General features: G+C 34.1%; 2 protein-coding genes across 2 annotated transcripts; one reads left to right on the top strand and one right to left on the bottom strand.

The window, feature by feature from the left end:
* Positions 1–698: 698 nt before the first annotated feature.
* On the top strand, positions 699–3,559 carry LOC132037512 (uncharacterized). The gene is made up of 2 exons (XM_059428043.1): positions 699–2,193; positions 2,515–3,559. Exons 1-2 carry the CDS (start codon positions 1,425–1,427, stop codon positions 2,523–2,525), a joined length of 780 nt encoding a protein of 259 aa, XP_059284026.1. The 5' UTR covers positions 699–1,424; the 3' UTR covers positions 2,526–3,559.
* A 14,629-nt stretch (positions 3,560–18,188) lies between these two features.
* Positions 18,189–19,243, bottom strand: LOC132036238 (calcium-binding protein KRP1-like). Its single transcript, XM_059426517.1, has one exon. The coding sequence runs from the start codon at positions 18,599–18,601 to the stop codon at positions 18,260–18,262; it is 342 nt and encodes a 113-aa protein (XP_059282500.1). The 5' UTR covers positions 18,602–19,243; the 3' UTR covers positions 18,189–18,259.
* Between the last annotated feature and the right edge of the window lie 850 nt (positions 19,244–20,093).

Here is a 20,093-nt window from a genome sequence, read left to right as displayed (position 1 = left end):
GAAATAATGTTGCATATCATGAGCTACTTGCTGCAATCATCTTAATTTTTCAAATTCAGAATTCGCAAGCCTTGGATATCTTGTCCTTATGTGGCTAATGGAAGACACTCTTGGGAGTTCGGCCATTGCATTTCAAGGATTTTACAAATAAGTTATATGATGAGAAGAGGAACAAAATCTCAGGGATGCCAAATTTCCTCAAATTCAAGTGCAGTTATCTCCACTTATGATATTAGTGAGATTTTGCGAGTGTTGAGCCTATTATACCCCGTTTGTTAGAGAATATACTGCACTGTGGATTCATGCCTAACTGGATAGATACGGCCAGAGATTGGCGATTGACTTTATCTTATATTTTGTACCAAACAACGCCTTTGACAGAGTTATATAGTTGGGTTAAAAGATGGATATCTCACCCAGAACTCTCATCTTTTGGTTATTTTATCCCACTTTAGTTGCACATGAACATTTGATAAAATAATCTTTGCAATTTGTATGTCAGTATTGGAGCTATGGAGTATTTGGTTTACATTGCTCCATCACTATAATTTTATGATATCTACCAAACGACCACTTAGTTGTTTTTAGATCTAGAACCTTGAAACCTCAACAGCTATTGATCCACAATCTCTTGTTATTAAAGTTGCTAAACATTGTCAGACTAGAGGTTTTCAAAGTTCTGCCACCTTGCTCCTATTATCACATACTTTGAGGTATAATTTGATTCAGGCTGCCGTACTTGCTTTCGAGAACCTGATTTGGGTATTGTTTCCTTCAACAATGGGATGGAATTTTATTTACATGTTGAGAGGCCTAGAGTTGCTTACAACCTGTTCGATCAAATGCCTGAATATAATGGACTGTACAGGTATGGGATGATGCGTAAAAATGCGACTGCCCAACATATGATACTTCATTTTTCGTTTGATCCTGGTTCAGCAAATGGACTTATATTCGAAGGTGTCGCATTGGTGTTTGATAATAGTCTTTATGGAATCTTCAGTATAGTATGTTTGGTGAGGTATTCGTGATTGGAATTGGAGATCGATCAGGGGCTTTTGCATACCAACTGTTTGATGGAAATTCCCAAAGAAACAACCCTGAGTGTATTTTCCCGTTTGCAAACAAGGAGTCGATTTTAATTCCTCCTTGTTACCACGATTATCGAATGCCTATTGAGACAGAGCCATTGAGTAGAAATGTAGCTTTCCTTCAAAAAGCATCCTAAAACTTGGATATGGACATCAATTTTCCATGTACCACGGTCGTTGGCCTGATACTGAGCAAACACCTTATCAATGACACTGCCAGGAGCTGTTCCAAGTTGGCTCAAATGTCTTGATAGTGAAACAGCAACTGTAGAGGTCTTTGTTGCTGCCCTTACATCAGCTGTAGAAGCGGGATAGTCAAACTTTGTGGATCAGATGCTCGACGAAATGCCTCCTTACTGCTCCAATGTGTTCGATCTGGGACCTTCGGCTACAACTGTCATTCTCGTGGCAATGCTACTTTATTTTGCAGATGGACATTCAGAAGAGGACCACTTGTACGATAAATGTCCTCAACTGGTTGAATCTGGAATTCTAGGTTCGGCCATTACATTTCAAGTGTATTTTACAAATCAAGTTGTTTGTGATGATGATTGGAGAGGCGAAATTCAGGTTGCCAAATTTCCTCAAATTCAAGTGCAGTTATCTCCCTTTGATATTAGTGAGATTTTTGCGAGTGTTGAGCCTATTATACCCCGTTTGTTAGAGATTACTGCACTATGGATTCATGCCTGTAACTGGATAGATAGCGGCCAGAGATTGGCGATTGGCTTTATCTACGTGTCCACCCATCTTGGTCCCTCATTATACCCAGTCATTCTTAACACCTTTGACAGAGGTAGATATAGTTGGGTTTCTGTAGAATGTGAGCTCTCACCTCAAGAACTCTCATCTTTTGGTCATTTGATGCTGACTTTAGTTGCACATGAACGGTTTGAGAAAAGTGCTAAAAGAGCATTTGCATATTTGTATGTCAGTATTGGAGCTATGGAGTATTTGGTTTACATTGCTCCATCACTAAATCTTTATGCTATAGCCAAATTCTATTCCTATTTCCAACTGAAGTACGTATCTATCTTCTTTCTATTTGATGACTATTTGCGGGTTTCTGAAGATGGCATGACAAAACAGGGCTTAATTGAAAGTCATTCATGGTTCGGAGACGTCCCTGTTACCTTACTTTTTGCTAATGTCCAAGCTACAAAGTGTCTCATTGGTGCAGCTACTAAGCTTAATGCCCATTTCTAACACTGTTTTTTATGGTGTAATTGTTGGTTTGAATGTCACAAGTATTTTCACTGAGCTTACAGCTGTTGCAATTTCATTTGGTCTGTCCAATGATGTTAGCAATATAGATTCTAATAGCAGAATGGCCAATCACTTTGAGTTGGACTTTAAGAGTGATCTGAGGAAGGACTTTATCAGTAAACCTATTATCTTAAGTAGAACGCGGATGTCTTGTGAGGGGGCAAGTAGTGTGGTGTTAATTGCACAATGTTTCGGTGGTGAATTGGGGCCATATATTTAGATGAAACTCGCTGGGTGTCAACCATTTGGCATAACATTTGTTAGCGTGATCCATTCGTGTTCGGCGCTAGCTCCATTTAGACAGAGGCAACAGATTCATTCTAATGATATAAGCACGGGAGCAATATCTGAGATTGCAATTGTTAGTCTCTTGTTTAGCATGTATTCAACCTTGGATATTTTAATGTAGTTGCGAGGAATTTTGAAGAAACTGGAGAAGCTGATATTATTTTGTGCATTACTATGATTTCTGCTTATGAGATTTTCGATATGTACAATGAGACAGTTCCTGCGGGTTTTGTAGGCACATTGGACTGCATCCGAGATATTGTTGTCGATACTATCAAGTTCGAGATTGTACCTAGGTTCCATCTAGTGGGATCCTATCTCGTGAGAAAACTGTTTCCCCCTAATGCAATGATGTTCACAGTTGGTGAGCGAATTGCTAAGAAGACAATTGTCGTTGTTGCTGGCAGTGGCTCGAGGATAAGCCTTGTTGGCTCACTGAAAGAAAGACCTTGTTTTCCAACTGAGTGACACGTTTCTCTCTGTATTTTGAACATCAGGACATTATAATTTAGTTGTTTACGGAATCAGATTCGCCTTGTGACTCAAAATTTTGCATTAACTCCTTCTATCTTACATGGGAACAACTTGTATGGAATGCCTGATGCAGCTATGGTTAAATTTGAAGCTTTTGTCTGTACTGCCATTATGTTAGCACATGTACGTGGTTACATATTCTTCTTTGGCCATGCAGAACACTTCGGTTTGGCGACAACGGGTGGGGAGACTATTAACCACGTTGTTCTTGACTCGAACCTTGAGGACAAGGTTCTTATTGGGGGTGGGAGTATTGTAACAAATGTGGCTACAGTGGAAGACACTTTTGGGGAGTTGGCAAATTACCTTTGGGACCCCGGAAAGATGCCTATATATAGAAAAGGAACATAATCTATTAGGGCATCTTAGTTTATCTATGAAGTTGTCACTTATTTTTTTCAAATTGTTTAGATCCTGGAACCTCCCTCCTTTCTACCTTTTATTTCTTCTTCCCTTGGAAGATTTTTTTTTTTTGATTTGGTTATAATTTGAAGTATTTGTAATAGTTTGAACATGAACTTTTATATTAATGCATATGATTACAATTCTCCCTATCAATATAATTCCCGTTCATTACATTATGCACGCTCATCTTTCCCTCTTTTTTTTTTTTTTTTTTTTTTTTTTTTTTTTAAACATTCCATCTGCAGTGGTTTTGTTTTGGAGGATGTGACCATTCAGAAGGAGATGAAATATGATAAGAGGAAAGGAGATCTACATGACTGCTCAGAGTAGTCAATGGGGCCTACTTCTGGAGCAAACCACTCGTAAGCTTGTCAAAAAAAAAAAATCTCGTAAGTATGATCCTCCTCCTCCTTGTCCTTTTGAGATACAGCATAACATGCCCTGTACAGCGCCAAACGCTTGCAATCCCCAATCCACAGAATCCTAGCTTATGCATGGCCTTGGAGTTTGTTCCATCTTACCAACCTGCAGTCACGTTGGTTTCTATTCATGAAGATGATAAAAATTAATATTCACTCGGTTATGAAATTCTCGCTCTTGGGATTGGGAGTGATCAAACTACTTATTGTTGGCGAGCCATTAAGGTACCACCACCGAACATATTGAACTGAGAATGACACGGCAGAGAGAGAATTCAGGTTTTTTTTAGAATGGGGGTTGTTTATTGCATTTGGTATGTTGATACGGAGGATGATGATCTTGATATAGAAGTTGATGTTTTGGATATGGTTAACGAGACCTACATTGGTCATACTACTTTCCCTAGAGGTGGTGGCTTCTTCTCAAAGTTTAGCAACACTAATATCTTGTATTGGAATGGCCGGCTCTCATTCACTCAACTAAGAAATAGTGAGCTCCATGTCTTGGTATTAGATGATTACCAAAAGTTGAAATGGGCTGAAAGTAAGCGGATCGTCAAGCTGCCATTCTTGAAACGGGATCATAAGGAGCTAATAACATTCTCTAGTACTTTTGCTGACAATTCTATCTTGTTCTTTAAATGGAAAGACAAGAAATCTTTCTGCTCCTATGACACTAATATGAGGGAGTTAATTACTCATCATATATTCCAACACTTAGACTACATCGATTCTGTCAAAGAGGTCGCACAGCTGGCCATGCCTCAGGGGACTAGGAATTAATGAGGTGGGGGGTTTAGGATAAGAAAACTTTTATTTTGAGATCTTTGCTTAAGTGTTAACGTTGTGTTCTTCCTTGCTTAGGTTATTTTGGTACTCTTTACAATGTGAATACAAACTCGTTGATGTTTATCTATGATAATCTCAGAGTGATTGATTATGCAATCCATACTTTTTTTAAAAAAAAGTAACGGTAAATTTAAAAATGCCATATAACTTTTCAAGACTTTAGCAACTAATTCTTTTTAAAATTTGGAAAGCTTTAGGATATTAAACTAAAAAGAATTAGGCTTTATTTTTAATAAAGTAGATCCAAAAATAATTTATTAAAATTACAAGGAAGGTAACTCTCAAAACTTGTTAAATGTTGTGTTCCTCCTTGCTTATTGTTATTTTTGGTTGACTCTTTAGTTTTAATGTGAATACAAACTCGTTGATGTTTAAAATATCTTATACATAAAAATATTTATTTGTAATGGAATTTATAGATATTTCTTTTATTTTTTCGCAATAATTGAGTGATTGATTAATGTCAATAAGTTTTATATCCATGGATATTTGTAACTCAAATAAAGTTCAAAAATAAAAAAAAAGTAACAAAGAAAATTTGGCAAAATGTTGGATATCTATTCTTTAGTTTTGCATAATTTTTAGAAAGTGAAAATACATAACTTAAGTTTTTTTTTCTTTTTCAACTAATACTTATTAGCTTTTTTTAAAATTTTTAGATTATGGAAAGCTTTTCTTTATGGAATTAGCAATATTTATTTTAACCATTATTAGTTTTTTTGTTGAATATTTTAAAAAGAATTAGGCAATGTTATTTTCTTAAGTACCTAATTTATATAAAGTAGCAAGAGGAAGTAAAAGTTATATGTATTGTTAAATTACAAGGAAGGTAACTCGCAAAAATCCGAGGTTGAAAAACCCGGATTTTATTGGTTTGGTTGGTGTATAAATTTAAAAACCCGCAATTAGTTTGATTTGGTGTTTAAAAATAGGTCTTCTAAATGGTAGAGTACTCACTTTAATTCGAGATTCACACACTCATTCAGTAAATTTGTGTATTGCAATCTCTTATTGTCGTATTCATAGCAAGGAAGAGCTCTCGAATGAACAGAAAAATTGAAATGAAGTTTCTGAAAGATAAGCGTTTTGAGAAGGTCACGTTCTCCAATAAGCAGAAAGGTCTTTGTAAGAGAGCAACAAATCTTTCTGTTCTATGTGGAATTGAAATTGCAATTATTATTTTCTCAATTGAAGGTGAACCATTTCAATTTGGTAAACAGGATGCTAGATCGATCATCTACCGATTTTTGCAAGCAGAACAAGCAACTGAGTGTCCGTCAAGCTGTAGGATGAACATGTGAAAGAAACAATCGGTGATAAGGGAAAAGAAAAGGTTGTCGAACGTAATTTTGCAAGCTTCTCTACATTGAATTTTTTTTCAAGGAGTATTCATTTGGAAGGACATGAGAAATTAAAGCAAAAGATTGACGAAGTTGAAAGAGATTTAGTTAAGGAAATTGACGAATAACAATCAAAATTTGGTATAAAAAAATCTCGAATTTGTACTTTAAAAAAAAAAAATATTACATAGAGGGTAGGGGAAAGGGAAATGGGGGTAGGGGACTATAATGTGGAGATTCGAACCCTCACCAACAAGGTGAAAGTCCAGGTAGTCAACCAACTGAGCTACTAAATCCCTAATTGGTACTTGAAGTGACTGTAACAAATACTCAACCATACTGTCTAATTGGTTGAGTTTTTAAGTAAAAAAATTGAATATTATAAATCTAAACGAAATTTTAGTATGTTCTATTTATTTTTCTTTTTTATGATGATGTGTTGTAATGTAAGACATAAGTTTATTGTTTTTTATTATCTACACGCACGACCACAGATACGCACGCCGCACGCCACACATATATATAGCTTCTTATTTGTTGGAAAATTTAGTGTTATCTCAAAAGTGAATGTCCACCATTAGTTTGTAAATGTGTTTTCAAATATTATTTATATCTATTTATTATTGAGCAAATTATTCTATTTATATTTATTGCAGTCAAACTAGTTATTACTAGCTGATAAGTAACTAGCCGTGGGAGATACGCCTATATACACACTTCTTTGGTGAATACAAGTGAAGATACAAAATTTCTATCCACTCTCTTCTTTCCCCTATCTCAAAAAAGCTGGGTTTTCTTTTATGAATTTCTATTTTTCGTTCCCATTTGATAATTTGATGAGTTTATTGAACTCGGGGGAACAAATAGTTATGTTATCCATTGTGTGGGCAAAATATTCTTAAGGATAATGTTCTTGACACGCCTTATGCTGATTCTATTCTCCATAAAAAACTAATTTTACAACATTATTTTCACAAGTTTTCACATTCAGCACATATCATCTGCTATATACTAAAGGTAATTAATTGTGTAATTTACATATTAAATCTAAATCGAGATTCGCACACTCATTCAATAGAAATATTTATCATGTCATCTCTTACTGTTGTAATCATGACAAGGAAGAGCTCTCGGATGAAAACAAAAAGGTAAATGAAGTTTGTGAAACATAAGTGTGTTGGGGAGGTCACGTTCTCCAATAAGCAGAAACCTCTCTGTAAGAGAGCAACAAACCTTTCGGTTCTATGTGGAATTGAAATTGAAATTATTATTATTTTCGATTGAAGGTGAACTGTTTCTATTTGGTAGACCAGATTTTGGATCAGTCGTCGACCGATTTTCACAGGCAAAATAAGCAACTGACTGTTCGCCAAGCTGTAGGATGGCACTTGAAAGAATTAAGAGTCATAAAAACATGATATGATGGAAATAAAGAAAAAGAAAACAAACAATTATAAGGGAAAAGGAAAGGTTATCGAAGGTAATTATGCATGCTGCTCTACGTTGAATTTTTTTGGTAAACTAGATGTTGGATCAATCGTCGACCTATTTTTACAAGCAAAATAAGCAATTGATTGTTCGCCAAGCTGTAGGATGACACTTGAAAGAATTAATAGTCGTAGAAACATGATATGATCGAAATAAAGAAAAAGAAAACAATCAATTATAAGGGAAAAAGAAAGGTTGTCGAAGGTAATTATGCATGCTGCTCTATGTTAAATATTTTATAAGGGAAAAGGGAAGGTTATCGAAGGTAATTATGCATGCTACTCTAAGTTGGTTTTTTTTTTTTTTTTTTTATTATGATATTTGGAAATATCGTGTTTTTGCGTCATTTTACATCCTAATGACTTTTTATCGTGAGGGAACTTATGTCGTCGTATTCCATGTGCATAGGTACGAAGATGACAAATGATGGAAAACGGTGCTTAAAGTGAGACAAGGTGACAAGGTGAGTTGAAGATCGATGAACAAAAAGAGAAAGAAAGGCGGGCGAAGGCCCGCTTTTCATCCGCATCGCGTGAAGAAAGCGGACACAAGACCAGGCATCAGAGCCACGCGATCCTTCCGCATCGCGGAAGAAAAGCTTGAACCCCCAGAACCTTGCGCGATCCTTCCGCGATGCGGAAGGAAAGCGGAACTCTGCGCGGTTCTCCCGATTCGACTAGGATTTGGTTTCCTTATTTTTTATTTTTACCCTAGAATATATATAGACGTTTTATTTTGCTGAGAACGTGTGCTGGGATTATTCAAAGACTTGTAAGCCACCATTCTCTTTTTTTCTCTCTAGGTTTATTTTATTTTTCATCTTTTTCAACCCTAAATTATTCATGAATTCTTTTGTCTATGATCGAATCATGAGTAGCTAAACTTCTTAACTCTAGGGTTGTGGCGAAAGACTTGAAAGTTGATTTGATGACAATTATTATCTATTGATTTTTCATATTTTGGGTTGCTTATTTATTCTTGATCTTAATTGTTTGATTATACGGCCAATAGTTAGACACTATTTGTGGTGTGCGAATGGACTTGAGAAAGGAATTCACGTACGTAATAAGAATAAATAGAGTTTGTTCGATTTAATCGTTTCGCTGCGAGGATAGAGATATACCCTTTAGCCCTACTTAGTTGAATACGGAGAAATAAATGCGTTCTTGTTACCTCTATGACCATAGAGATATAGGCGTTATAGTAACATCTACAAAGCTTGTGAGTAGTTCGAGAGAACATCATAAAGTATAATTAACACGTCAACTAAGTAACCCAGAAATAAAATAGGTGGAATTGTCCGAAGATCAACCGGATTGTCGAAAGCCATGACCCTATCTTTCTCTCATCGATAATTCTTACAATCTTTTTCAAGATATTCCCGAGTTTCACACAAACACCCATCACAAATTGTTTACTTTTCGGTTTAGTTTAGTACAATAAACATCTTGATTTTCACTTTCTTGAATAGTTTCATCCGAACTTGAATTAGCTTAATAGTAGAATCTAAGTCTCGTTGGATCGATATCCTGACTTAACACCCACGCTATATTACTTGTACGACCACGTATACTTGCGTGTGCGTTTGGGAGCAATAAGTTTTTGGCGCCGTTGCCGGGGATCGAACCCGGGTCACCCGCGTGACAGGCGGGAATCAGATTGACGAATTACAATCAAATTTTGGTTTAAAAAATCCCAATACTTGAAATGAATGTAATAAATTCTTCAACCATACCGTCTAATTGGTTGAGTCTTCAAGTAAAAATTTCGATATAATAAAAATAAATAAATTTTAGTATGTTATATTATTTATTTTAGTATGTTATATCCTTTTATGATGATGTGTTGTAATAGAAGAGATGAATTTATTGTTGTTTATTATCTACACACCCACGCACGCTACACACACGCCGCACGCCGCACATTTGTGTAGCTTCTTATTTGTTGAAAAATTAGTGTTATCTCAAAATAGAATGGTTTGACTGTGTTAGTGATGGAAGAAGCTGAAGGGATTGGAGTTTTTAAAGGGGATGGGTTTGGTTTAATCGAAGTCATCCCATCACTGAGTGACGGTTCAGCTGGTTGTATTGTTTTGGGTAGAGTGATAAGATAGGTATAATCATACTCCCTTTTTAGGTCATTTAATGTTGAAGTGATGGAGTTTGCAGAATACATTTTTGGGTAATTGTGTTCGGGTACTCTCCCCGTTCCAAAAAAATTATTTTTTTTTGACTTGGCATAAAGTTTAAAAAATAAAGAAAGACTTTTGAAATGTATGATGTAAAACAAGCTTTAGATATTTGTGTGACTTACATCTCATAAAGTTAAATTGTTTCTAAATATAGAAAGGAAACAATCTTTTTGAAACAGATTAAAAAGTAAATGAGGACAATCCTTTTGAAACAGGGGGAGTAATACTTTTGTGGATTGTTTTTCTTCGCTGGGGTTTCAATGTTGAGCTCCTTGATCAAGTCTTTTCATTGTTTTCCAGGTGCGTCTTTGTAGGGTACAAATCTGTAGAATCATTCAATGTCGCCGTATGGGTTTTGTGGGTCCCCTTCGATTTTGCTGAACTTGTTCTTTTCTTGGTCTTTTCAGTTTCATTTTTTGTTGCGGAGAACTATAGTGGTGACATAGGCGGAATAAGGCGTGTTGCATTGTTTTGGATTGGGGTGGGTCCAGTGATGAGGATGTGGCCGGAGGACATTCTTTGCATTTAATATTGGTTTTTGTTTGGACTGGTATTATCCTATTTTTGGTACTTTTGTTTTGTTGTGGTGTTGTGGTTGTAGTATTAATTTGTGTGGAAAGAGAGTTGTTGTCGTAGTCAAACTTGGAAGTTGTTAACAGTAAGGTATGATTGAGCACCTGCTGAATGGATGGTTGTAGAGGTCAACTCTGTGGTTTTAATAGGTGTGTTAGGGGGAGAGTTTTGCTGCTTTCCTTGTATTGCTTATGTAGTAGACGTGTACATTTCTTGATCCTGCATAAAAACTTCTGTCCCGTGTTCTTTTTTTCCTATTCTGTTTTTCCTGCTTTGCCTTTTTTGTTTTTTCTTGGCTTTTCCCTTTTTCTTCTTTTTCATTTTTTTCTTTTTCTTGTCCTTTTTTTTTCCTGCAATGTATGATCAACCTGAGATGTTTCTCCTTTGTGAAAATTATTCCGAGCATACCTGGATTTATGATGTGTTACAATCTGCCTTTTTCGTTGAATGTTCCACTTTTGTAGCATTTCTTGTTCCTGCTCTGCAGCGTCCTTTTTTGTTATAGTGCACGAGAGCTCCAGCTATCCTGAGGGGCATATATGCACGGTGTGTTACAAAGTTCCACAAGTTGTGCAAATTTGTGTTGCTCCTTCGTACTGAAGTTTCTGTAGGTGGTCGACGATCATAACATGTTTTTGTACGTATTCCCCAACTGTGCACAAAAGCACAGTCTAGCATATCTTCTCCTCGTCGCGTTGTTGGTGTGATTATCAATTTTCAGTACCTTTCCTATGGTTTCTCCTATCTTTTTTAGAATTTCTATGTCGTAGTAAGTATTCTGTGGGTAGTTCTAGCAGTCTAACCCAAGTTATGGTGAAGGAACATTTTTCTGCGCGGATTGCCCTTCTTTTGGGTGATGCCTTTAAATTTTCCATATTTTAAAGTGATATTTCTCCGTGGCTTTAAATTACGCCTCTATATCGTCATTCTTGCGCGAAATGCTTTTAATTTTTACCCTTCGCATTGCAATTTTGAGCGTTCACGCAGAAATTATAAGGTTCTGAATTCGAACCCCCGCTCAAGCATAAATTAAAAAAAATTGCAAGGCAAGATTTGGGTCGCGTGTATGCCGGACCCGACATATACTTGTGAAGGAATTACTAAATTTTAACATGCGGCCATTTTCCTTGCCGGACCAAGATACTCATGCAACTAATTCATGCATGTCAATGATTTGGCTAAGATGCGTTTTGGTCCGCATAACTTTGGTAATTCCTTAACAAGTTTATGTGGGTAAAGTGCATTTTTTAACGGGCAAACTTTTATGTGTGTTTCCCGGACCCCAGTTTGCATAAAAAGCTTGTGAAGGAATTACGTTACGTAACACGAGACATCTGACCCTCATACTTATGCCAAACCGCTATAAATTCCCCTCATAATGGATCATAAGTATCCATTCGGTCCGAATACTTTAGTTCATATGTAAGTTTGGTAATTCCTTAACAAGTTTATCTAAGCACCATTTAACTGAATTGCTTAAACAAACAAATCTCTGACCGGCATAAACTTGTGAAAGAATTACCAAAGCTAGTGTTAAGCAATGTAAGCACCATGACCTAAGCCTTTGATACTTATGCCAATGTCCGGTCATAAGGCATAAGTATTGTTAACGGAGTCCAAAATGAGATAACAAATGTTACCCAATCCTTTCACAAGTGTATCTTAGTTGGGGAAAAGAAACATAAATCAAATTTAAACTTTGCCATTTGCGAATTTTTTTTTAAACCCACATATAAAATTTTGACTCATTAAATTTTAAGCAATGGGGTTCGAACCAGGAAAAAAAAAACTTACGATATAGGGTTTAATTTACGAAGAAAAATTTAAAGAATTTAACAATTACAAAGTAAAATTTATAGAAATGGGATTTAAAACCACCCCGCGGTGGTGGGGAGAAGGGCAATTCTGCGAATTAAATGGGGTTTTGGTTTGGGTTGAATCTAGGGGTCCGTTGTATAATAGTAAGGAATTGTGACCCAACAAATAAAGGTCCATTATTAAAAGCTTTGTGACATAGATCTGGGTTAGAAAAGTGTATCAGGTAGTAGTCATTGCCCATCTCTATAAGATTTATGTGTTCAGTTGTTAACCACATTTTTTGGGTTCGGGATTGGAATTGATTGTACCCCATGTGTTTTCCAACTAATTTTATGATTAAAGCTTGTTCCCAGGAGGTGTATGGTGATAGGGATGAAGTTTGGGTGGTTGGTATGATTTTTATGTTCATCGGTAAGGGTCAATCTGTTGTAAAATAAGAGATGAATTTATTGTTGTTTATTATCCACACACACACGAACGCCCCCCACACACGATACACATTAATATAGCTTCTTATTTGTTGAAAAATTAGTGTTATCTCAAAATAGAATGTTCATCATTGGTTTGTAAAATTATTTTCTAATATTATTTACATCTATGTATTATTTAGTAATTTATTCTATTTATATCACTAATGCAGTCAAAATAGCCGATAACTAGTTGTTAACTAGCTGTTGGAGAAACACCTACATATACACTTCTTTGAAGAATACAAATGAAGATAAAGATTTCTTTCACGTACCTATATATATACACGCACGCACACCATACACACACGTTGGTTTGGTTTGGTGTTTAAAAAGTCATCTATGACTTTTAGAGATACTCTCTCTCTCTCTCTCTCTCTCTCTATATATATATATATATTATATATATATATATATATATAGCTTCCTTATTTGTTGAAAAATTAGTGTTATATATACTCAAAATAGAATGTTCATATATATATATATATATATATATATATATAACTGTTATTTGTTGATTGGTTTCTAAAAATATTTCCCAATATTGCTTTTTTATTTATTGTTTAGTAAATTATTCTATTTATATATCTAATTGCAGTCAAATTAGCCATTACTAGCCGTTGGAAAACACCTATTTATACACTTCTTGGTGAATACAAATGAAAAAAAAAAATCCTATCTACTCTCTTCTTTTCTCCCTATCTAATAAAGCGGAGAATTCTTTCTTGAGTTTCTATTCCCAGTTTATAATTAGATCAACTTGTTGAATTTTGAGGGAAACGCCTAGTTATCTTATTCACTGTGTGAGCAAAATATTCTTAATGATACTGTTCTTGACATGTCTCAAACTAATTCTGTCCTCCATAAAGAACTATTTTTAAACCTTTATTTTCACAATTTTTAACATTAAACACATACATCCGCTATATACAATATGTAATTAATTGTGTAATTTAAATATTACATCTAAATCAAGATACGAACATTAATTCAATAACAAATATTTATCTTTTCATCTCTTATTGTCATAATGATGACAAGGAAGAGCTCTCGGATGAAAAGAAAAAATAAAATGAAGTTTATAAAAGATAAGCATACTGAGGAGGTCACGTTCTCCAATAAGCAAAAAGCTCTTTGTAAAAGTGCAAGAAACCTTTCTGTTCTACGTGGAATTGAAATTGCAATTTTTTTTAAAAAAATTAGAGGTGACCGTTTCTATATGGTCAACCAGATTTTGGATCAGTAGTCGATCGATTTTTACAGGCAAAACAAGCAACTCATTGTTCGCCGAGCTGTAGGATGACACTTTAATAGTCATAAAAACACAAAAATATGGCAATAAAGAAAAATAAAACAATCAATGATAAGGGAAAAAGAAAGGATATCGAAAGTAACTCTGCATGTTGTTGTTGTACATCGAAAATTTTAAGGCGATTGGTTTGGAAGGACTCGAGAAATTAAAGCAAATGATCGGCGAAGTTGAAAGAGATTTGGTTAATAAAATTGACTAATTACAATCAAATTATGGTGTAAAAGATCCAGAATTTGTACTTGAAATGAATGTAACAAATTCTTCAACTGTACCGTCTAATTGGCTGAATCTTTGAGTGAAAATTTTGATATAATAAATCTAAATAAATTTTAATGTGTTTTATCTGTTTACAATGATGTTCTCAAATATAAGAGATGAATTTATTGTTGATTATTATCTACACACACGCACGCACATTGCACGCCGCATGTCGTACATTTATATAACTTCTTATTTGTTGAAAAATTAGTGTTATCTCAAAATAGAATGTTCATCATTGGTTTGTACAATAATTTTATAAAATTATTTACATCTATTTATTATTTGGTAAATTATTTTATTTATATATGTTTAATGCAATCAAACTAGCCATTGCCAACAGTTTGTTAAAAAAAAAAAAAAAAAAACTAGCCGTTAACTAGCAGTTGAAGAAACACCTATATATAAACTTCTTTGGTGAATACAAGTGAAGATAAAAAATTTCTATCTACTCTCTTCTTTCCCCGATGCTGTTCTACATTGAAACATTTTAAGGCGATTGGTTGGGAAGGACTCAAGAAATTAAAGCAAATGATCGACGAAGTTGAAAGAGATTTGGTTAATGAAATTGACGAATTACAATCAAATTATGGTGTAAAAGATCCTAAATTTTTTACTTGAAATGAATGTAACAAATTCTTCAACCATACCGTCTAATTGGTTGAGTCTTTAAGTGAAAATTTCGATATAATAAATCTAAATAAATTTTAGTATGTTCTATCTTTTTATTATGATGTGCTCTAATATAAGAGATGAATTTATTGTTGATTATTATCTACACATACGCAAGCACGCCACACACACGTCGCACGCCGCACATTATGTAGCTCCTTATTTGTTGAAAAATTAGTGGTAGCTCAAAATAGAAAGTTCATCATTTGTTTATAAAAATATTTTATAATATTCTTCACATCTGTTTATTATTTTGTATATTATTCTATTTATGTATATTTAATGCAGTCAAATTAGCCGTTGCCAACAGTTAGTTAACCACCCCCCCCCCCCCCCCTAGCCCTTAACTAGCAGTGAATATATATGTGAAGATAAAAAAAATTCTATCGACTCTCTTCTTTCGTCCTATCGAAAAACGCTGAGTTTTCTTTCTTGAGTTTTTGTTCCCAGTTTGGAAATGGATGTGCTTTTTGAATATCCAAGGATGTGTCTTATTATCTTATTCACCGTGTGGGCGAAATATAGTGAAGGACGGTGTTCTTAACAAGCCTCAAGCTAATTTTATTCGCCATAAAGAACTATTTTTACAACATTCTTTTTACAATTGTTCACATTTAGCACATACATTCGCTATATGCAATTGATTGTGTAATTTACATATTAAATCTAATTGAGATTCGCACACTCATTCAATAAGAACTATTTATCTTGTCATCTCTTATTGTCAAAATCATGACAAGGAGGAGTTCTCGGATGAAAAGAAAATATAAAATGAAGGTTATGAAAGATAAGCGTACTGAGGAGGTCAGGTTCTCCAATAAGCAGAAAGCTCTTTGTGAGAGAGCAACAAACCTTTCTGTTCTATGTGGAATTGAAATTGTAATTTTTTTTTTTCAATTAGAGGTGAATGGTTTTTATTTGGTAAACCAGATTTTGGGTCAGTCGTCGACCGATTTTTACAGGCAAAACAAGCAACTAACAGTTCACCAAGTTCTAGAATGACACTTTATAGTCATAAAAAGGGGAAAAGATGGCAATAAAGAAAAATAAAGCAATCAATGATAAGGAAAAGGAAAGGTCATCGAAAGTAATTATACATGTTTTTCTACATTGAATTTTTTTAAGGCGATTAGTTTGGAAGGAATCGAGAAATTAAAACAAGTGATCGAAGAAGTTGAAAGAGATTTGGTTAATGAAATTGATGAATTACAATCAAATATGGTGCAAAAGATCCTGAATTTGTAATTGAAATGAATGTAACAAATTTTTCAACTATACCGTCTAATTGGTTGAGTCTTTAAGCGATAATTTCGATATAATAAATTTAGTATGTTGTTCTATCTTTTTATGATCATGTGTTGTAATATAAGAGAATGACTTTATTGTTGTTTATTATCTACACACACATGCACTGCACACACACACCACACGTCGCTCACCGCAATCCGCAAGTCGCACATTTGTATAGCTTCTTATTTGTTGAAGAATCAGTGTTATCTAAAAATAGAATGTTCATCATTGGTTTGTAAAAATATTTTCTAATATTATTTACAATTATTTATTATTTAGTAAATTATTCTATTTATATATTTAATGCAGTCAAGCTAGTCGTTACTAGCCGATAACTAGCCGTTGGAGAAACACCTATATATACACTTCTTTGGTGTATACAAGTGAAGATAAAAATTCTCAATCTACTCTCTTCTTTCCCCCAATCTTAAAAAGCTGAGTTTTCTTTCTTGATTTTCTGTTGTCTCTCTTCCCAATTTATTTCTAGATGTGCTTGTAGAATACTCGGACATATGTCTAATTATCTTATTCACAGTGTGGGCGAAATATACTTAAGGATTGTGTTCTTGACATGCCTCAAGCTAATTCCATTCTCCATAAAGTACTACTTTTACAACATTATTTTCAGAATTTTTCACATTCAGCACAAACATCCGCTATATACTATATGTAATTAATTGTGTTATTTACATATTAAATCTAATTTGAGATTCACACACTCATTCAATAAGAAATATTTATCTTGTCATCTCTTATGTTGTAATCATGCAAGGAAGAACTCTCGAATCAAAAGAAAAAATAAAATGAAGTCTATGAAAGATAAGTGTTCTAAGGAGGTCACGTTCTCTAATAAGCAGAAAGCTCTTTGTAAAAAAGCAACACATCTTTCTTTGTTTTATGTGGATTTGAAATTGCAGAAGATTGGTTGTGTAGATGATCCATAATAATTACAATAGAAATACAATGTTTCAATACGACATAAATATAGCAATTAATTAATTAGTACATTTTCAGTTTATGTAAACCGTCTCTAGTTGGTAAACTAGATGTTGGATCGGTGGTGACCAATTTTTGCAGGCAAATTAAGCAATTGAGTGTTCGCTAAGTTGTAGGATGACACTTGAAAGGATTAATAGTCATAAAAAACGTGAGATGATGACAAAAAAGAAAACAATCGACGATAAGGGAAAAGAAAAGGCTATTGAAGGTAATTTTGCATGCTGCTCTACATTGAATATTTTCAAGCAAATAGTCTGGAAGGACTTGAGAAATTAACGCAGCAGAACGATGAAGTTGAAAGAGAGTTGGTTAAGGAAATTGACAAATTGCAATCAAAATTTTGTGTGAAAGATCCCAAATTTGTACTGGAAATTGAAAGTAACAAAATTTTCAACCATACTATAATGGGTTGAGTCTTTAAGTGAAAATCTTATACAATAAATTTAAACAAAATTTTAGTGTGTTGTTTTTTTATGATGATATATGTAATGTAAGACCTGAATTTATTGTTGTTTATTATCTGCACGCACGCACGCCGCACAATATATAAGTTTCTCTCCAATGGCTAGTTAACGGCTAGTTTGACTGCATTAAATATAAATAGAATAATTTACTAAACAATAAATAAATGTAAATAATATTAGAAAAATTTACAAACCACTAATGGACATTCTATTTTGAGATAACACATATATATATACCAAAGTTTACGGTGGGTGATAAATATCGTCTTTCTATCTTTAATTAGAGGTCTCGTGTTCGAGCTCTAAGAATAAAAGTTGCCTCTAGGCTCTGGTAAGAAGTGCTTTACCCCAAAAGTTGGATTTTTCCGATACTAATCCAAATCATTCAGGCCCCAATAAACGGATAGCGGACACTGAGTGGGAAACAAAGATTCATGAACAATTTCAAAAGAACCAATAACTATATGGATAAGCTAGATAGATTTGTAGATATATAACAAGAATCAAAATGGATATATTAAATAAAGCCCAGCTACAACTTGGCAAGAGTTTCCTCCAACCACATTCTTGATATGTCCATTAAATCAGGACTCAAACGAACCATGAGTACACAAAACTCCATCTCATTCAAGCAACCATCTCCATCCAAATCCCCTTCTCTCAACATGCACATCACCTCATCATCACTCATGTCCTTCAATCCCAACAACTCTGAATTCTTCTTCAAGCTTTCAAATGTGATGACTTCCCTCTTCTCATCCATTAGCATTCTAAACCCATTGCTTAGCTCTTTCAAGAATCCTTCAGCTCCAAGTTTCTCCACCATTGAAGGAAATAAATCCTCAAACACGACGTCGCGCCCCAATTTAGCCATTGATATTATAACTTGGAAGGTGGTGGAGTCAGGAATTTTAACAAGGGGTTTTAAAATACAAATATAAGAATGCCTCCACTAGGATTTGAATCCCAGTAAAAATTTTCAACGAAAGGAATTCAATTGAACCTCCTTACTATCCTGTTGAAGCAAAGTATTCTTGGATGTAGACTTAGGATGGATATAGATAATTATAGAAAAGATGATGATGAATTGTGATGGATACAAAGGGATATTTATATATAAATAGGAGAAGAATCTAGAGGAAATTTTGGTGGAAAGAGCCCAAGAAGATGCAAATTGAAGGAAGGTACATAAAAGAGAAGGAAGCTGAGGGAGAATGAGGATAGAATTGTGGTTGCTGGCAAATAACAGTTGAGGCAACATTTCCTGGAAGTTGCATGGAGGGTACCACGCTAATTTTATTTTATTTTATTTTTTCTTTTGGGAGGATTCTATATGTCATGGAGAGCATCTTCCCTTACAAAATAATAATAAAGTTTTAGATATTGAAGTAGAGTTTCCTAATATATATGTAGGTTATTCATTTGGTATGGTCACCATCTAGGTATTTTTTATGTTTTATTTAGGTAGAATATTTGGGATTCTCTAAACTTGACACGTTTTATTCAGTGTATATCTGAACTATTTTTGGTCTTAATTACTCCTGAATTTGGTAGTTTGATAGCCTTGACCCCTTAGATGTTGACATGGCAAAAATGCTTAAATGCACTCTTTCTTTAGGCACACGTCGTCGAAAAAACAGTTTTCATTGATCTTCAAGCTTTCTTTCATTAGGAATACTTTTTTTTTTTTTAAACTCTAAATGAAATTGCCAGGTTATTGCGTCTATATTGTCTGACGGATAAGATTTTATAAATTAATAAATCGAGTATACAATGCTATTGTTATAATACCAAAAAAAAGTATCCGTTCAAATATCTAGTTAAGACTAAACAAATTCCATCAAGAATAAGTACTCTTGAAATCCACATATTATTAAATAACAGGATCTGTGAGATTATACAAAACTTATGGCTTTTTCTCATTTCTTTTGTCCTTTTCTTTCTTATATATCATGAAAATCTACTAAACTATGAACCAACAAGAAATGCCAGCTAATGAAAATTCTTCACTATAATTAAATAGTAAGCTAATGATTAGTAACGTACTTAATTATTCTGTTTCAACCAATATCATAAAATCTCGAATCTTAATGTTGTTTAGTGGCCTGCTCATCTTCCAAATCATTTTCTTCCTAGACATATAGTTCCTTTTCATAAGAATTAATTTTCTTTTTCATGATTGATCATATAAATTGAAAGGATATTAAGAAGTTTCTTCCGCTTCTTATATGGCCAACCAGGAAAATTACAATTACGAAGTCAAAAGGTTAACATTTTTTTAAAAAAAATGTAAGCCATATATATGACTTTCACATTTGAAAGCATGCCCAAAGATTATCTTATAAGTTTTAGCGTGTCTAAAACAA

This window comes from Lycium ferocissimum, chromosome 11, assembly GCF_029784015.1.
Source record: "Lycium ferocissimum isolate CSIRO_LF1 chromosome 11, AGI_CSIRO_Lferr_CH_V1, whole genome shotgun sequence".
NCBI lineage: Eukaryota > Viridiplantae > Streptophyta > Magnoliopsida > Solanales > Solanaceae > Lycium > Lycium ferocissimum.
This window is presented reverse-complemented; position numbering and strand designations above follow the sequence as displayed.

What these genes read in the sequence shown, in the direction of transcription:
- LOC132037512 (XM_059428043.1), top strand. Translation starts at nt 1,425, where the DNA reads ATGCTCGACGAAATGCCTCCTTACTGCTCCAATGTGTTCGATCTGGGA.
- LOC132036238 (XM_059426517.1), bottom strand. Translation starts at nt 18,601, where the DNA reads ATGGCTAAATTGGGGCGCGACGTCGTGTTTGAGGATTTATTTCCTTCA.